General features: G+C 26.7%; 2 protein-coding genes across 4 annotated transcripts; both read right to left on the bottom strand.

Annotated features, from left to right (window-relative positions):
- Nucleotides 1–233: 233 nt before the first annotated feature.
- On the bottom strand, nucleotides 234–8,926 carry LOC107065100 (FHIP family protein AGAP011705). The gene is given in 12 exon segments (XM_089172564.1): nucleotides 234–2,193; nucleotides 2,267–2,423; nucleotides 2,649–2,847; nucleotides 2,935–4,206; nucleotides 4,318–4,485; nucleotides 5,377–5,424; nucleotides 6,252–6,497; nucleotides 6,583–6,733; nucleotides 6,831–6,933; nucleotides 6,936–7,081; nucleotides 7,186–7,397; nucleotides 7,523–8,926. Coding segments are annotated over 12 exon segments (3,015 nt in total). The 5' UTR covers nucleotides 7,673–8,926; the 3' UTR covers nucleotides 234–2,030.
- A 1,141-nt stretch (nucleotides 8,927–10,067) lies between these two features.
- Nucleotides 10,068–16,541, bottom strand: LOC107065101 (prohormone-2). Of its 3 annotated transcripts, XM_015318452.2 has the most exons (9): nucleotides 16,366–16,541; nucleotides 14,781–14,898; nucleotides 14,619–14,711; nucleotides 14,398–14,539; nucleotides 13,963–14,172; nucleotides 12,199–12,300; nucleotides 11,999–12,066; nucleotides 11,150–11,394; nucleotides 10,068–10,969 (listed from the first exon to the last, which is right to left on the bottom strand). In XM_015318452.2, exons 2-9 carry the CDS (start codon nucleotides 14,896–14,898, stop codon nucleotides 10,880–10,882), a joined length of 1,068 nt encoding a protein of 355 aa, XP_015173938.1. In that variant the 5' UTR covers nucleotides 16,366–16,541; the 3' UTR covers nucleotides 10,068–10,879. The 3 variants fall into 3 exon arrangements, with proteins under 3 accessions (XP_015173938.1, XP_015173937.2, XP_015173939.2); XM_015318451.2 differs by having other exon boundaries at nucleotides 14,619–14,898; XM_015318453.2 differs by lacking the exon at nucleotides 12,199–12,300 and having other exon boundaries at nucleotides 14,619–14,898; nucleotides 16,366–16,540.
- Between the last annotated feature and the right edge of the window lie 1,233 nt (nucleotides 16,542–17,774).

Raw genomic sequence — 17,774 nt, 5'->3', positions numbered from 1 at the left:
AAATAAATTTAATTATTTGTAAAAATTCTCAAAAACGTATTTACTATTTGGAATAAAACTGAATGCGCATATATATCTTTTTATAGAAAAAAAAGAAATACAATTTGCATGAAAAAATAATATAGCTTATAAACAAATTATTTATAAAATAATATAATTCTATATATTATTTAGTTATAATCGTAAATCAATAACAATTAATAATTTTTCTAGAAAATTTCATCAACAATCAATTATTTTAAATAAATTGTATCTTCATATTTTATTTTGTACCGGAGAAATAGTTTTTACACAAGATAATTTTATTATTTTTATATAATCATAATTATAATATCACATTGAGGCAAGAAAATTTAACATTGAAATGTATACAACAAAATGTTTCCAAAAATATGGGCATAACTTTGGGCATACGTTCATATGAATCTTTTTATTTTATTTTAGTATATTGAATTTATCTTTGAAGTTGAGTCCACATTTTTGAAAACATCCTGTATATAAATGATCAATACAAAAATTATATTATTAAAATTAACAAAACTATTAACTTGATTTACATTATATAGGATATTGCATATATATATATATTTTTTTTTTATCATTTAATATAATTTTTGTGCTTATATCAAAAATAATATCAAATACATATTGAAAAATATCAGAATAAACATTTAAATCCTGAATATTTCAAATTAGACCTTGATATGTTAATATATTTGTTTGATTTTGTCATGATTATTGCAATTTATTGGCAAGATTCATTTTTTTTTATATAATATAATATTTTGATTGCATCAAAAATTCATCAATTTTATCATAAATAATATAATATTTCTTTTATACTTATAAAAAAAAAAAGAGTAAATGATATTTCGATATTTGGCAATTCATTTAACACTCCTTACTGAAATTATAAATCGTAAAACAAGCCTTACAATTTTCAATATAATATTTCAAATATAGATATGTCATCTTATATAATAATATTAATTATAATGTTAGTATATTACATAAAGAAGCTACAAGAATATATTTTGTTTTAAAAATTGTAAGTAATATTTAAAACTTATTTCAATTAATATAAGTACGCGTCATCATTAACAAGAAACATCAAATATTTATATATATATATATATATATATATTAAATAACAATAAAATCATATGTGTAAATCATTAAAAATAGATATACTTATTTACATTTTCTCAAAATAATATTTATTATATATATTTTTATTTATATGAGAAAAAATTTTGATAAAAAAAAATCAAAAATCTTATACAGTTTATCTGTGAACTATTTTGCTTTGTATAATTTATTAGCAAACTATTTGATATAAATGATATTTAATGTTGTAAAACCTAATGTTCGAGCATAAACATTATTCAAAATTGATGCTTACTTGCCCCAATGATAGTTTGATGAATCTATACAGTTTTTTGTATTTAATTTAGTAAATTAAAACATTAGATAAAATCAAGATAATAAATACAACACTCCTCTCTCTCTCTCTCTCTCTCTCTCTCTCTCTCTCACCCTCTGTTTTTCTCATGTTCTCATAGATTTTTGTAGAATATATTCTATAAGAATATCTTAGGTAATTTTACTTTTATAATACATATTTATAATATACATATTTATATAAGTAACATAATTATATGTTACTTATATATATACATATAAATGAAATGTAATCAAATGTGCAAGTAATTAATAATTAAATACTAATTATTTTCAAAAAAATAATTAAAGTAATTTGCCTTCAAATATGATGCTACGATTGAAAATAATAAAAAAGCATATTAGTTTATATGATAAAAATCTTATATACATTAAATTAATGCAACAACATTTTTCAAAATGTAATAAAGCTGTATAATGTGTAGCTGTAATTCTAAAAACCCTGCTAAAAAAAAATAATGAACACTTTCGCAAAGCTATTTATTTATTTGTTATTAGTATCTATTTACCTTTTTTTCTTTTTTTTTTTTAGATTAATTTAGCAATTACTATCATTATAGATCCTTGTATTATGTATTATATTCTAAACCATTTGTAAGTGACATAATGGCATGTTCTTGAGTAATAGCTGCTAATTCTTTTAACCATTCATCTAATACAACTGCACATAATACTATATTTTGTACTGGACTTATTTCACTTGGAGATTCCCACGATGATCTAATATAATATCTATTAATATAAATTTTTTTTTTTATATTAAAAATTACATCATTTAAAAATGCATTAAATACAGAAATTTTACCGGTAGCCTGTTCCAAATCCAACAGGTTCTAATTGATTCTCTGATATACTAGATGGTTGACTGATAGAATTTGTTAAATTAATTGTGCCAGATGTATTACTTGCTCTTCTGAACATTTGTGTAAAGGACGATGTAAAGCTTCTCCTTTTAGGTTCACCTAAAAAGTTAAAAGTGATATTAAAACTAAACATTAATAATATACCTGTTACCTGCACACAACCTTTTGTTTATATTCACCTATGTAATATAAATATTTTCGAAATAGAGTACTTCTTCATGGTAACCAATACACGCGTACACACATGTCCGTATGCGTTAAAGATAAACAAGATGATAAAATATATGCCTAAGCTTTAAATTATGTTTAGAAAAGAAATGGTACCTCTTAAAAATGAGTCGTTTGTTAAAGAATTCCTCTTATTGCATGCAAATTGTGCAGTAGCTTCTAATGCATTTTTTCTTGCATTTACTAATCTATCCTCACGACCAATTAAAAATGATCTAGCTTGATCCACTAACAGGTCGACATTGTCATGTTTCGATAGAAACTGATCTATTTTATGTTTTAAAGATGCAAGCACCTATAAAAAAAGATATCAATACAATATTTGTTTATACAATATTTAAATTATGATATATTAATAATAATAATAATAATATAAATTAACCTGAAATAATGATCTGATACTAGGCTGAAACACCAATGAATGATTTAATAAAAATGATTGCAACAATGGCTGTGGATAAATTGCCAATCTACTTATAAGGCCAGTTAAATGTAAATTAACATATAAATTATTGCTTGTCATACATTCCAATTTTCTTAATATAACATCCAAAAATATTCCAACATTTGGTTGTCCATTAAATATATCTTGACGACAGGCAGTATCTTTACTTTGTTTATTTATTATTGATTCTTCTGATATAGAATTAGACTCTACATTATCATGGATAAGTACATTAGGCTCGTGATTGCATTCTGAATCTGTTTCTTCATGTTCATTTATTTGATTTTCACTTGGCTCATTTTCTGGTGTTGACTGTGATGATCCTTTAAATGCAAAACTTTCATAACCACTACTTTCTCCCAATGATAACAAAGAATTCATAGCTGTATTTGAATCATCAATACCACTATCAGAGCCTTTTTTATCTGCTGTTAAAAATGTTTCAACAATAGATTCTGAAGAACCTATATTTTCATTTAATAATTCAGCAATATCAGCATCTAACTTAGCTTGTTCTTCAAGCGATAATACAACATCTGATGTTACTGGTATATCCGTATTAAGTGTATTTTTAGTTAATTCTTTATTTTCTAATAAACTTTGAATATTATCTAATATATTATCGGACGAAATATTTTCCTTTGTACCAATGACAGTAATTGAATGTGTTTCTGAAGATAGTATTACATTTTGTTCAGTTTTTTTAGTCGTTTGATCAAGTAATGTATTTTCATCTGTTAAAGTAACTGCACTTCCAGTATTATTATCTGTAGATATTTCTCCATCGTAACGAGATGACCAATTACGACATGCTATTCTACAAGCTGTTATTTTTTGTCTAGCATCACAAAGATAAGCATGATAATTCCCATATAGACTGTCTGATGTTCTAGTACCATAATTTATTGATAATGGTAACGATTTCAATGCATCTAAGCTATTTAAAGATTCTTCACGTGAAGAAGACAAAGTGCTTGGTAACGAAGTAGGTGGTGTAGCCAATGGAGAAAATGGTGAACAACAATTTGGTATCAAAGCTAAAAATTTTTCTGCACCACGTCCAAATGGATCTATATCTTTCAATCTTCGACGTTGAGATAACATTACGTGAGAACAAGGGCTTAAAGCTCCTAAGCATAGTTCCAGCATTACATCCTCACAGTTTAAGTTAATTAAGGTATCAAATAATGCCAAAGTTACAATACATAACTATAAAAAAGAGAAAAACATATACAAACATACAATATTAATAGAATAAAATGATCATTAGATTAAATATTAATCATGAAAAATATATTGAGATATATTTTAGATATGTACCCTTGATCTGGAAGATATTCTTTGTATAAGACTGTCCAATATCCTACATTCGTCATAATTATCTTCTAACAAAAATCTAACTAGTGATCTTAGTAGACCTGGTTCTGTTACGGATCGAAGAAACAAATCAAAATAAGCTGTAGCTGCTACTAATTCATCCACAGTTGTCTAAAAATATTACATAGAGAAAAATTATACAAAATAATAAAATTGTTCTTAAAATATTGCAGAACACTTTCAAATTATTTATTAGTCATTTCTGATGTCACAGTATACAAAAATGTAACCTTGAGAATTTTGTTATTATTTGTTTAAAAAAAAATAATAAAATGAAAAATGTATCTTTTTTAATCTCTCATAAAATGAATTACTGCTATCGTTGAACCTGGTAAATTTAAAAAAAATAAATAAAGATGAATATTCACTTTATGTGATAAAAGAAGGGTACTCAGGAATAAATACGAAAGTTTTATATTAGCATATTGTTAAATGAGATAATCAATGGTTTAAGTAATAATGAACTTAAAATATTGTGCTGAAGAGTGACATAAAATAAATAAATAAATAAATATTAAAATTAATTAGTTAAAAGAAAATAAAAACCATTACCATATACACATAAGATTTTTTATGAAGCATAAATTTACAGAAAGCACATTGCACAATAATATAAAAGACAAAAAAGCGATTAAATAAATACAGCTCTGAAATAATAAAATTAAAAGATAATTAAACAATATCGTAAGCATAAATAAATACAAATTAATATTGTTTCTCAGAAATTGCAATTATTTGTTTAAGTATCATATGCCATAGTATAATGTTGTATATGATGTAAAGCAAAATATTTATAAATTATTATTTAATATTTTTAGTAATATTTTTATGAAGACAGTATTTCAGTACAAAATGTTATATTTAAAACATTAAAGAAAATTATTTTTTTTTAACTTTCATTTTTTACAACAGATGACTTTAAAAGCAAATTATCATGCCAAAAGTTTCCTTTCTTGACTGAGATACTATCTTTATATATCCAAAAATATATTTTGTACTAACCCGGTGCTCCAGTGCATCTAGCTGTTCTAGAGTCAAGCCAAGAGAATCCTAGGAGCACCATGAGCGTATCACCAGATAGCCACCAACAATCATAAAGGATAACATCAATGACTTTTGCTTCATTAGCATGAAAATTGAGTTTTAGCAGTACCAACACCATATTGAAAAATACACAAAATATTAAAGCAATGCTTGACGTAGATAATAATATGTAAATGTTTATTATTTCTACGCGTATAATATATTTTGTAATATTACAATAATATCAATAATATTACAAAATTAATGTAATTTATATTTATATTTAAAATATATATTGAAAATTCTTTAAATGTATAAAATTATTAAAATTATGTAATAGTTTTTCTTTAATTATTTGATAGAAAAACATAAATTATCATAAAAATAATTTACAATTAAATTTGTAAATGTTAAAAAATGTGTTCACTACTTAATAGGCATTATTAATAACTAGTGATCAATTTATATTCAATTTTGTGTCTTAAATAGCGTGTGCTTTGATTAATCAAATAACAGCTTCTAGGTGTTTTACATGTGAATATATGTGTATGAATAACAATAAATAAAATAAAATAATAAAAAAAAATCATCAAACAATGTAGTATGAATAATTTGGAATAAAAAACAAAAAAAAAAAAAAAAAAAAAAAAAAGAGTAATTAACAATGTCAAGGATTTGTTGAATTCCACTAATTTTGTTTAAATATATCACAATAATTTAGTTCTATAAAAAGTTAATTTAAGGATTTACAATATTACAAAGTACAGTGCTACTACTAAGTGAATACCTTTCTTTATCACAAATAAATTATGTGATAAATCACACAATTATTTTGCTTACAATCATTTACTTACCTGTAATAAAGCAGGACCCATTACTGGTACTAGAAATCCGTGATATAAAAATTCAAGTAATTGCTTTTGAACCATAGGATGAGCAATTTGTGCAACAGCATTACAAAATTCTAAAGAATTCATCAGTTGTATAAGTGGTGGTATATCATTAACATCATCAGGTGTTAAACGATGCCAATCATCTGTTTCGATATGAAGTTTTCGAGGTAATAATGAATAAAGGCCACTTAAACCTGTTGCTAATACCTAATGAAATATATATATATATATATACATTTTATTTATATTGTAAATTAATATATTTGTTTATATTAAAATGTATAATATTTACCGGACAAATATTAGATTGATCAGCAATATATAATCCAACTTCATCATTTTTTTTCGAAAGGGACATACATAATAACATAGCATCTCGTGATTGTTGTCCAATACCTCCTTCCTTATGAATGTGAGGTATCAATAATGTAAAAATAATAAACCTGAAAATTAATGCAAAATATATATATATATATATATCAAAGAAATATCTTTAGATAAAGTTACAAAATAAATAATAAATCATTTCTCTTTATTAACTTATTTTTCCCAGTTGCTGTTGAATGAAAAAATAGATCTAGTAGAGCCATATTTTGCATTAATGCTACGCATAATTGATTTAATAGAACAACCAATTTTTTTCTATTTCCAATAGCATAATATCATTAGCACATTCTTCTAATAGTCTTAACAATGGCCTTGTTACTGGTTCATGTGCAAGCAATGTACCACTGTATGATACTAATAATTCATAAAGCTTCAGTTGTTCTAAACGAACAGCATTATTAAACCTGAAAATAATATAATGTTTAGTAAAAATAATAAGAAATGCACATGTAATACTTTTACTCATATATATCTATATATATATAATGAAACAAATAGAAATATTTACTTTCCGGTATGTACACTCCACTCATATAATTTGACAAGTAAATTTTCACTTAATAAGTACTCTAAACATGGAGAATGCGTTGCACTAGAATTCTGACGATAATGCTTAGAAGATGTAGACTCTCTGAGTTCCAATACCAGAAGAGTTACCATCTGGTCGATGTGGTTAACAACACCAAGAACATCGTCCTGACTAGGTATTCCCTTTGGTGGCTGTAAAAATACAATTATAGGATTAAGTATAATGAATTTAAATGATTAGATAAAAGTTATTGAAAAATATTTACATAAAACATATTTTTAACTACTACAATAATCTAATATTTGATATAACTCACAATAGTATGTAAAATAATGTCATAAGTTTGTTGCCAATGCTTGCAGAAACTATCATAACATGCTGATGGATCGGCATCTTTTGGAGGTGAATCTCTAGATCGTTGTTTGGTAAAACTTGTTCTCAATGGACTATTTCGTAACCAACTCATTTTTAAGAGTAAAATTTATACCTTCAAAAGTTGGAAAAACATTTAATGTTTATTCATATTTGTTCTTTATTACACACTAACGATCGCGTTTCTTGCATACAATAAACGTGCAATGTTTGAAAACACGATTAAATAAAGTACTTGTCAAAAATGTCTAACTTAATACATTAATCGCCCACCTGTACAAAGCCACTACATACGATAAAAAAGAATACATATTCACTAAGCCAACTGTGCCAGGACGAATACGATAAGTCGAATTACATGACATTTCGACCTTAACACGCTTTTCAAATAGGACAAATTATTCTACACCAATTTTATGACTATTATAATACATCGAGTTTCAAGTCCATTTTTTGTAACTCACAATTACCTATTTTTCACTGATTAAAAAAGAATATTATGATCAGGGATGACAACCAAAATTGTACTTTAACACAAAGTGTACCAATTACTTATTACGTTTCAATTAAACTAACATTATAGTTATGCTAATTACAAATTATGATAAATTATTGTGCAAAAATATTTGAATTACAAGTAATTACGGCATAATTATAATATTTTTGGAGATAAATTAAGTAAATAAATATATTTCCATATAGTTTATTTTCAATCCTTTGTTACCTACGCATTTGATGCTATTGCGTTCCGTTAGATGGTGCTTATTAGGAATTAAATTTCTTTTTTATCTTTGTCGATAAAGTAGAAAACATTAATTATTATTCATATCATTTAAAATGAAATGAAAAAAGAACAAAAATGTTATAATCTTATATGTAATTAAAGATAAAAATAAAAGAAATTAGAAAATATAGAAAGCTACAAAATATAAATATAAATACTATCAGTTCCATGTAATTATTTATTAATTATTATACGATTTTAATTATCATGATTTTCGTACATAATGTAGAGGAAAATAAAATAAGTTAATAATATTTTATTTTTTAGTGCAAGTATTTTCATAATTAGTTTATATCGAAAATATATTACATTAAGAAAGATAAAATGTTTCACATTGACATAATCTATATTATGTTGCACAACGTTAATATAGAGGAGAGACGATATATTAAATAGTAACATGTTTACTGATGACGAAATTACATTTCGTATTAAGCGAATTTATACTCAATAATAACATTATAAAAATAAAGAATTACGTAAGAAAAAAATATCACAAGAATATCATTTATTTTTCGTATTCGAATTTTAATCAGCCTTCGAGAAAGAAAAATAAATTCATTAATTATAATCAATAAACATCTGTTATCTTTTGTATTGTACTCTTTCTTCATTTTTAATTAATATTCCTTCTTACTGTATTTTTTTGTTTTGTTTTAAAGTACTGCTAAAAAAAAAAGTATAATATAGCAAACCCAGTCGATAAATTTGTATTCATTTAATTTATAGTAATAAACACATTGACTATTTTTAATATTAATTACTTGGCAATACTGAATTATTATTCTTCATAATCATATATCTACTTATTCTAAATAAATCTAATCGTAAATATATAATACTAAATGAGATTACCAAAGGCATTAAAAGCTATGATTTATCATCAGTCTGCGCTATTATATTTCGAGTAATCACTTGAATTAATGAACTAATTCATTTCTTTTTTTTTTTTTTTTGTATTTTAAGCGGATCTACGAGAAAGCGATTATTCAGTCTCCTCAGAGTATACATTATTATGGAAGGCCATGTGAGTTATATTTTTATACAGAGAAAAAAAAATAGTTTCAAATACCACTCGGTCTTATCCCTATGGATACTTAATACTTTGAAATCGCTTTCTCTTAAATGAGTTTTGATAAATATAACATTTTTAGTGACATAATAAACATAACATTTGATGATTATTGCATTCGTAGAACGATGTTTTTTAATTTTAAATGCGCATTTTTGATTTTCTATTTTTATCTTTTAATTGATATTATTAACTTTCGATTAATCTGTTGCACTTGTTTTTATTTTTTATTATTTTTTTTTTTTAATTTCTTAATAAATGCAATGATATGTTGCAAAATTGTAGAACATACGAAATATATTATGGATGATCATTTTAAAATTGTGCATCAATCGACGAGTTTTAATTTAATAAAAGATAATTATATTTGATTGATTATTATATATCAAATATATTTATAAGTGTGGATTATTTTTAAAAATTTGTCAATCGTCTTTCCATTATGCACAAATTTACTTATCTTAACTCAGATATTCATACCTTTTATCAATCTTTTGAATGTAATAATCTCGTTATAATTACACGATTAATTATAAAAACAATTAGAAATGAAATTTCATTAATTTTATCATTGATCAGTCGTCGATCGTATTATATAACAGTGGAACTTCATTAGAGAATACTTGAAAGAAGTTGTTGTTGTTTTTTTTTTTTTTTTTTTTTTTCATTTTAAATAACAAATTGCAAGAACGTGCTGAAGAAGAATAATTCCTTTTTCTTTATTTTGTATTTTTCTTTATTATTATTATTTTCTTTTTTGTTTACTCGTGTGGTATTTAGGCAGATAAAACTTCCTATCTACAAATTACATTTGTACATCATGCAAGATAATAGCAGTCTTTTCTTCATAGAAAAATTCAAATTGAAATGAAATAATGAAACATAAGTCTTCGAATATTTTTGAAACAAAAAATAAGTAAACGTACAAAATAAATATATATATATATATATAAAATCTTTCGATTAATAATAATAATTATTATTATTAAACATAATTTTGATTAATTGTAATGAAATTAATTATTAAAAAAAAAAACGTCTTGATGAAAAAAATAAGAAAATTCATACGTTTTACATACATGTCTACCTACACTTGCGCATATATATTATACACGCAAAACTTGCAAACATGGTTTATTAAAGAAACCATGGGTGCTTATATTTCAGCAAATTCTTGCAAATTGAAATAAGTCTTTTCCAGCACCGTGTTTCTTAAAATAAATAGATAGTCTTTAACTCTCGGGCACTTTCCTCATTTGCAATAAAGGATTATTATATAGTTAAAGAGTAAGAGTGTCTACGAGAAACGTGTCGTACAATATTATGTCCAAATAATAGTGAGCTTGCACGTAACAAACTCTCTTTTTTTTCTTTGTCCAATATTCCCGATGATAAATTCAAAATTCTTCACACACAAATATGTTTTTAATTTAGATTAATTAAATTTAATAAACCATATGATGAGGATAAGGAGGATAACCACGCGGTTGGATGCCCATTTGTAGTGGAACGACGTTTACGTACGAATCGTAACTCTGAAATGAATAAATCAGATTAGTTAAAAAATAATTTAAATAAATACTTTTTTTTTTCTTTTTTTTTATTCTCTTCTTATTATATTTCTTTTATTTTCTACTAAATAAAGTTAAGTAAAAATGTAAATTTTAAATACTTATTCAATTTAAAGAATTATTTTCATTATTATGGCGTCTCACCGGTGCTCGTTTTTTTGCAGTCATATATTTCCTTTCTGTAGGATAATATGAATCTTGAGAATAAAGAGATCCATATTGATTGATATAAGGATGTACACCATTATCGTACTGTTGTCCATATTGATTTTCATATTGATCGTAATAAGCAGATGGATGAGTGTGCACGATACCGATTTCAGAAGGTGGAAGGGTATCTGCACCATAACGATACGAAGAATATCCAGGAGCATTCATCCAAGCTAGAGCTGTTCAAATTTATTATATAATAATTTATGAAATAAAACAAAAACATATGTGCATATCATACAAGTTAGAAGTGAAATCTTCAAATAAACAAGTTTCGAGAATATAATTTATTATATAATATTATTATAATATTATTTGTACTTTTAATTTGTAATTATTTATTTAATTATTAATTTAATTTTAAAAATGCGCGCCTATTCTTATGCAACCCTCCAGACACACTCTGCCCGAAAGATAGGCAACCCGTCATACATACGTGTATGAACAGTTTTGACTGCAAAAAAAATTCCGTCCCAGTAGATGACGCTCGCAAGCAACATTTTCCAAATGTGTCTGGAGGGTTGCATTCATACAGGCGCACATTTTTATAATAATTACAAAGAAAGTAAATAATAAAACACTTTAAAAAATGTTTGCAAATCAAATATTTTTATAAATAATGATAATTTATAAATAATGATATGTCTGTCTCTTTTTCTCTTTTTACATAGTATTAAGGCCGTTTTTTTCCCCCCATTACATCACCGCGTTTCATTTTTTCAAATCACACTTATTCTAAAGAAGTTTTCACTTCAATAAATATTCTGATTTATTTCATTTTACCATTTCTGGGATCTTCATCTTCCATCAGGTCACCATCGTCTTCGTTATCGTAATCCTCGTTCGTATATCTGTGCCAATTGAAATGCAAACATTTGAATAATTGCATAACAAGTAAATATTAATTGACATTAAGGAAAAGTCAAAGTTGTCAACCGAAGTATACACACGCGTGTGTAAGTATATACGTAATGAATCGTAACCTGTTGCGATGTCCGTTTCCCCACATTGATAAAAGATTCCATACAGGTTCAGGGTGAATTTCCACTTCGCGTTTATAACGTGGTTCCGCGTAGATAGGAATGCTAAAAGGATCGTATAACAGAACGCTTAAATACGGATATTTATAAATCATAAGATTACTTTCGTCCTTTAAATTCGTATTGAAACGAAAACGAAAATAAATATAATAGATAAATTGAATTTTCTTTTTTCTGATAAACTCTTAAAAACGTTTAAAAAAAATTACACATCTAATGAACTATTAATAATTCGATAATTGATAATTTATTTATAGACAAAAAATGACTTGACCTATCGATAAGCAAGGTACTACGTAATAACACGAGTAATCGCGCGTAACGCTAATATTTATTTTAATTATTCCTTTTTTTTTATTTGTTATATTCATTAATTTAAATATTCGATTTATATTCGTTTGATATTATTATTTATGTTCGAAAATTAACGATTTTTATTACTAGTCCGAATAATTTTGTTTCCTTTTTTTTTTTTGTTTTTATCTTTCGTTAATACCAAAGAAGAATTTTACAATGCAACGAGAAAAGAAATAATTTGAAAAATAGTCAAGCGTTGATATCAGCTGATTGTCTGACTATATAACAAGTAATACCGGCAGTAATACCGTGACCTAGTTTTCCTGGTTGGTTCCATTCAGCTTTTCGTACGATCACACTACCGTGGAAAATATCCCTCCCACCCTTTTTACCACCAACCCCTTTTCCAGCACTATACCCCACCTCTTTTGCGTCACTGGTATCGAACGATAGTCTGCGACAAACTTCATCTACGTGCTTGTGAGAATGTGTGCGAGTTTACGCTATGTTATACGTAATATGTAAAGGAAGGAGATGTGGAAGGGTAAGATCTAACAATAAGAGGAGGGTTCTAGTAGACTATATAGGGTGACTCGAAAGATATTTTTCGAATGAGCAAATATCATTTATTTTAACCCCTTAAGTTGCAGTTGGGAAGGGGGCTCGAGTTAACTCGAGTTGCGTTGTATTACGTTGAACAAAAATTGTTCCTTAAGGGGTTCATTTCGATCAAAATATTATCGATTATTAATAAGATGAGAGAGAGAGAGAGGGAAGGAAATAAATAACACCTATATAGTTAAAATTGATTATCTACTCTACGACCTATGACATTTAATCGACGTTTGTTCAAACAAAAGTGTTCGTCACGTATACCCTTCCGATATAAAAATAGAATGCTGACGTAAAAAATGTAAAACAAGTATTATACATAGAAACATTTTCTTGAATAAATAAAAATTTAAATAAAAAAAAAAAAAACAAAACGTAATTCAGTGTTTCAATAAATTTTATATGATCAGTTTCAAAAGATAGTCTTTATTGTCAATGAGAGTCGGTTACTGATCGGTATGACTACGACACATCTCCGAGTTGTTCAATACGACTCTGGTCGGCTTGACGACCGCCGTTCCTACCGAGGGCAACGCCCTCCCATCAACCAGCTCTCTCTCGTCGACTTTCTCACCCCCATTGAGAAAAAGCTTCGAAGAAATAGAAGGATAGTTCGAAAGAAAGGAGCCAATGGGGGTGAGTGTTTTAGGGTAGTTCAGGGTATACTACTTGATTTAGTTCTCCTGGGATTCTCATTCTACAGGTGTGCGTATATGTATGTATGTGTATATGTGTGTATATATCGTCAAAATAAAAGATAATACTGTCAATGATGATAATAATCATTTGTTCACTCACCTTTTTTTCGTTTGAATCGGCGAGTTCTGGGTTGGATATGCCATGTGATATTCCGTGCATGATGGTGGAACAGTTGTTGTACGAATATTTGGAATTAATTTTTCTAATCGTTTTCGTCGATCGTCGTTCATATAATAACGATTATAAGATGCTACATCTGATACTTGAGGAATCTCGTCACCTTCTTCGGTCACTATGACTTTTCCATATCTGAATAGAAATATTCAAACAAATTATCAATTGAAAAGCTTACCTTAGTAGCACAAAATATTGAATACGTGTGTATTTAATATTAAAAAGACATTATGAATCTCTTTTCAATTATTTCAATATTTTTCAATTATTTTGTGCTACCAGGGTAGATACTTTAAATTATTGAATAGATTTACATTATAATTGGAATTTTACAAATTCGATTATCGATTCTGAACTTACTCGTAATTTTTATTATCATGTGGATTGTATACTTCGCGCTCGTCCAATGAATTTCTTTCTTTCAAAGATTTTGTATTAGGAAACTTGTTCTCTTTCGTAAGGGACATCTTTAAATTATCTAATCCTGCCGCGTTTAATGCCCCTGAAAATACAAAGTTTCATGCACATACTCGATACAACGAATTATTAAATTACTGTATAATTTAACTAATGTTCTTTACTTTTTTCTGTGCTTGAAACATACGGGTTGCCTCTATTTTCGGGCTGTCGATTTTGTTGATTTCCAAACATCAACGTTTCCTGAGCTCGTTTTGCTAAAGATACAAATTTTGTGATATCTTTTACAAAATTTTTGTTCGATTCTATTGGATGATGTTGCTCACGTTTTGTTCTCGTTATTTGATCAGTTGTCTTCGCATCCTTATTCAAACTCGTTGGTAAAGAAAAACTTTGAGCAGTTAAAGTGCAAAGTATCAACAAATACGCCCAACTATTAAACATCTGTAAAGAATAAATATACAATTGGATTTTTTTTTTTCACACACAATGACAATTCACAAAGCTCTTTTTACAAATTAGTTAAGATTTTTACGTTTAGTATTATAAGCAGTAATTAAAGGCATCAGGTCAGTGTGAGAGAACAAAAAAAAAAAAAAAGAGGGAAGTTTTAAATGTCACGTAACGCGGAATGTCAAGAGTCTATTTTCAGTATACATTGCTAATGAAAAATTAATGTATAGGTATACCTCGTAGGAAGCTACGTAAGAAAATGTTCGTTCGTGTTACAGTTGCTAAACAATATAATACTCCAAGATACGATAAAGTTGTCGATGTGATAACATTTTATATAATATACTTCTATGCTTTATATACACAATAAGTCATTTATATGAAATTTAGAATAATAGTTATAATATAACATACTTTTGTGTGTGAAATATTGTAGAGGTAAATTTAATAAATAATTTTTTAATATATATATACTTATATATAAAAAAAAAAATAATAATTAAATAAATATCTTTGAAAATAAATTGATAAAAAATGTGTGTGTGTGTTTTTCTTAAAATGATATATTAAATTACTAATGAAAATCTGGGTCTACATTAGTCAATTTATAATTTGATCGTAGAATAGTACGTAGATCTAATCGTACAAAAAGTTTTTCTCAATTAAAGCGGGCCAACTACTGTATCAGAAAGTCGGATATAGTAGACCTAGAAATCACACACTTGTTGCATCTAGGTATACTGTAGTCACTTATCGTGCAACACGACGCTCACAGCTGTGTCGCTCATAATTAAAGATATATATTTCCAGTGATCATCCATTCATTGATAAAAGTCTCTATCTATGACGTATTCTATGACGTTTTCGATTACGTACAAAGTATTAATATCGCATGATCTTTTCTCTAAAAATGCACGCTTATATACCTCAGGTAAATGTCACGTCAGCCGTGGCTACCGATATTTATCCTAGAATATCGTTTCCCTATCACGTTTATAAGGTGCAAGAAAAAAGAAAAAGAAGAAAAACAGTGCTCATATATTTTTAAGTCGTAGTTATTTCAATTTGTATACATAAATTTGTAACAATTATATTTAATAAAATAAGATGAAAGTTATGTGTATGCTATTATAGATATTAGATTGAATTTAGAAGTTTGTATATAATTTATTTTTGAGTAAGTAATATAAAACGTAACAGTAAGTTGAGATAAATTACAATTAATATAAATATTTCATTTCAATAAAAATTACAAACAATTTATGTGTAATATAAAGTTAAAATAAAATGAGATAAGAGATAGAAGAAGGTGGAAAAAAGAAATGGAAGAAAACAAATAAAAAATGACAAAAAATAATTATTTTTTTTTTTAATAATAATTAATAATAAATAATTTAATCAAAAGTATAGGTACATTGTATAAATCGAAAAGAAAAAGAGAAAAAAAGGAAAATTTACCTTAATATCTATCTAGACCACAAAGATAGAATGGACGAGTTTGAACTTGGTCGAACTTGGTTCGAATGATTTTCTCTTCGTCCTTTTGAAAGCTGTAAACGCGATTTGCTCGCGTCCTTTTAGCTTTGGCGGATCTGCCTGGAATGAACGTCGGAGCTTGGCAGGACGACTAGAAAAGCAGTGGCTGGTACGGTCGATCAACCACCCCCACCCTTGGCTTCAACCCCCATTTCCTACCCTCCGTCTACCTTTCAAACACAGAGCTACCTTACATATACAGAATGTACGTGTGTATGTCAAAGAATATGATGAAAGAAAGTATATGTTTTCTCGTATTTGTATGTGTATATATATGATCGTGTTTCTGTGTATGTTTGTACATTCATCTACACTCTCATCCCTTTTTGTTTTCTTACTTGTTCGCCCACACAACTGCGCCGCGCCATTTGCGAAGAGACGCAATTGCGAACGCGCGCATCCACCTACACTTTTTCATTTACTGTGATACATTTGATCTACCCACGCAATGACCCCAGCACGTAGCTACCCTCGGGATGTTTCCACCCCCTACTCCTCTTTACCCTTCTCTTCTCCCATTCGCTTCTTCTCCCTCATTCATCCATTCCTCTCACGTAAGCATTTGCAAATCTTTCAACAATAATAAAATGAAAAAGCTTTCATACTCATTAAACATTTGCAAATATTCATTAGTATATTTTGTTCATATTATTGTCTTTTCTTTCTTTTTTTTTTTTTTATTTGTCTTAAATGATTACAAAAAATAAGGTAAAATTTTGGTCAGACAACATGTTCCAATTCATTTCTCGCAACAGGCCAAAAACGCCCACGTGAAAACCACGTAAACACCCACGTAGATGTGTTACGTCAATTTCTAGTGAATCGCCAGGGATAACTAGGAACTGAGAGGAAACTGAAGAGTTTAATAAATATTTTGCTACTCTCTTCATTGCGTGACAATGTTAATTCTTAGAGGAAATATTTATTTATTGTTGTCGCTGCTATCATTGAAATTTTCTGCAAAACATTATTAATTATTAATATTAACATTGACGAATTTGTGAGATATAAATAAATCTTTTTCATAAAAATAAATTATAATGTAGCCAAACATAAAAAATTATAATAATAATTAAATTTTATAACCTTTCGTTTTATTTTAATCATAATGAAGCAATTAATACGATTTAAAATATTTCATATTTATTGAAAATTTTATTTCATTAATTACTTTTTATTTAGAAACAAACAATTTTCATTGTGTAAATAATACTATTATCTTCTTAGATTTAAATGTAATTGTCAATTAGAAGAATCTCGATCCGTTTAATTAATTTTACATTAAATCTCTTATATAAGGGATGCGTAGTTTATCACAGTGTAGAATTATC

The sequence above is a fragment of the Polistes dominula genome, unplaced genomic scaffold (assembly GCF_049000335.1).
Source record: "Polistes dominula isolate Pdom_NZ unplaced genomic scaffold, Pdom_raw_medaka contig_28, whole genome shotgun sequence".
Taxonomy (NCBI): Eukaryota; Metazoa; Arthropoda; class Insecta; order Hymenoptera; family Vespidae; genus Polistes; species Polistes dominula.
This window is presented reverse-complemented; position numbering and strand designations above follow the sequence as displayed.

Bases quoted from the DNA above. Each gene is read 5' to 3' on its own strand.
- LOC107065101 (XM_015318451.2), bottom strand. From the start codon at position 14,898: ATGTTTAATAGTTGGGCGTATTTGTTGATACTTTGCACTTTAACTGCT. The intron at 12,301-13,962 runs GTGAGTGAACAA...CGATCCTTTTAG, and splicing joins CCGATTCAAACGAAAAAAAG to CATTCCTATCTACGCGGAAC. The intron at 12,067-12,198 runs GTTACGATTCAT...CAATTGGCACAG, and splicing joins GGAAACGGACATCGCAACAG to ATATACGAACGAGGATTACG.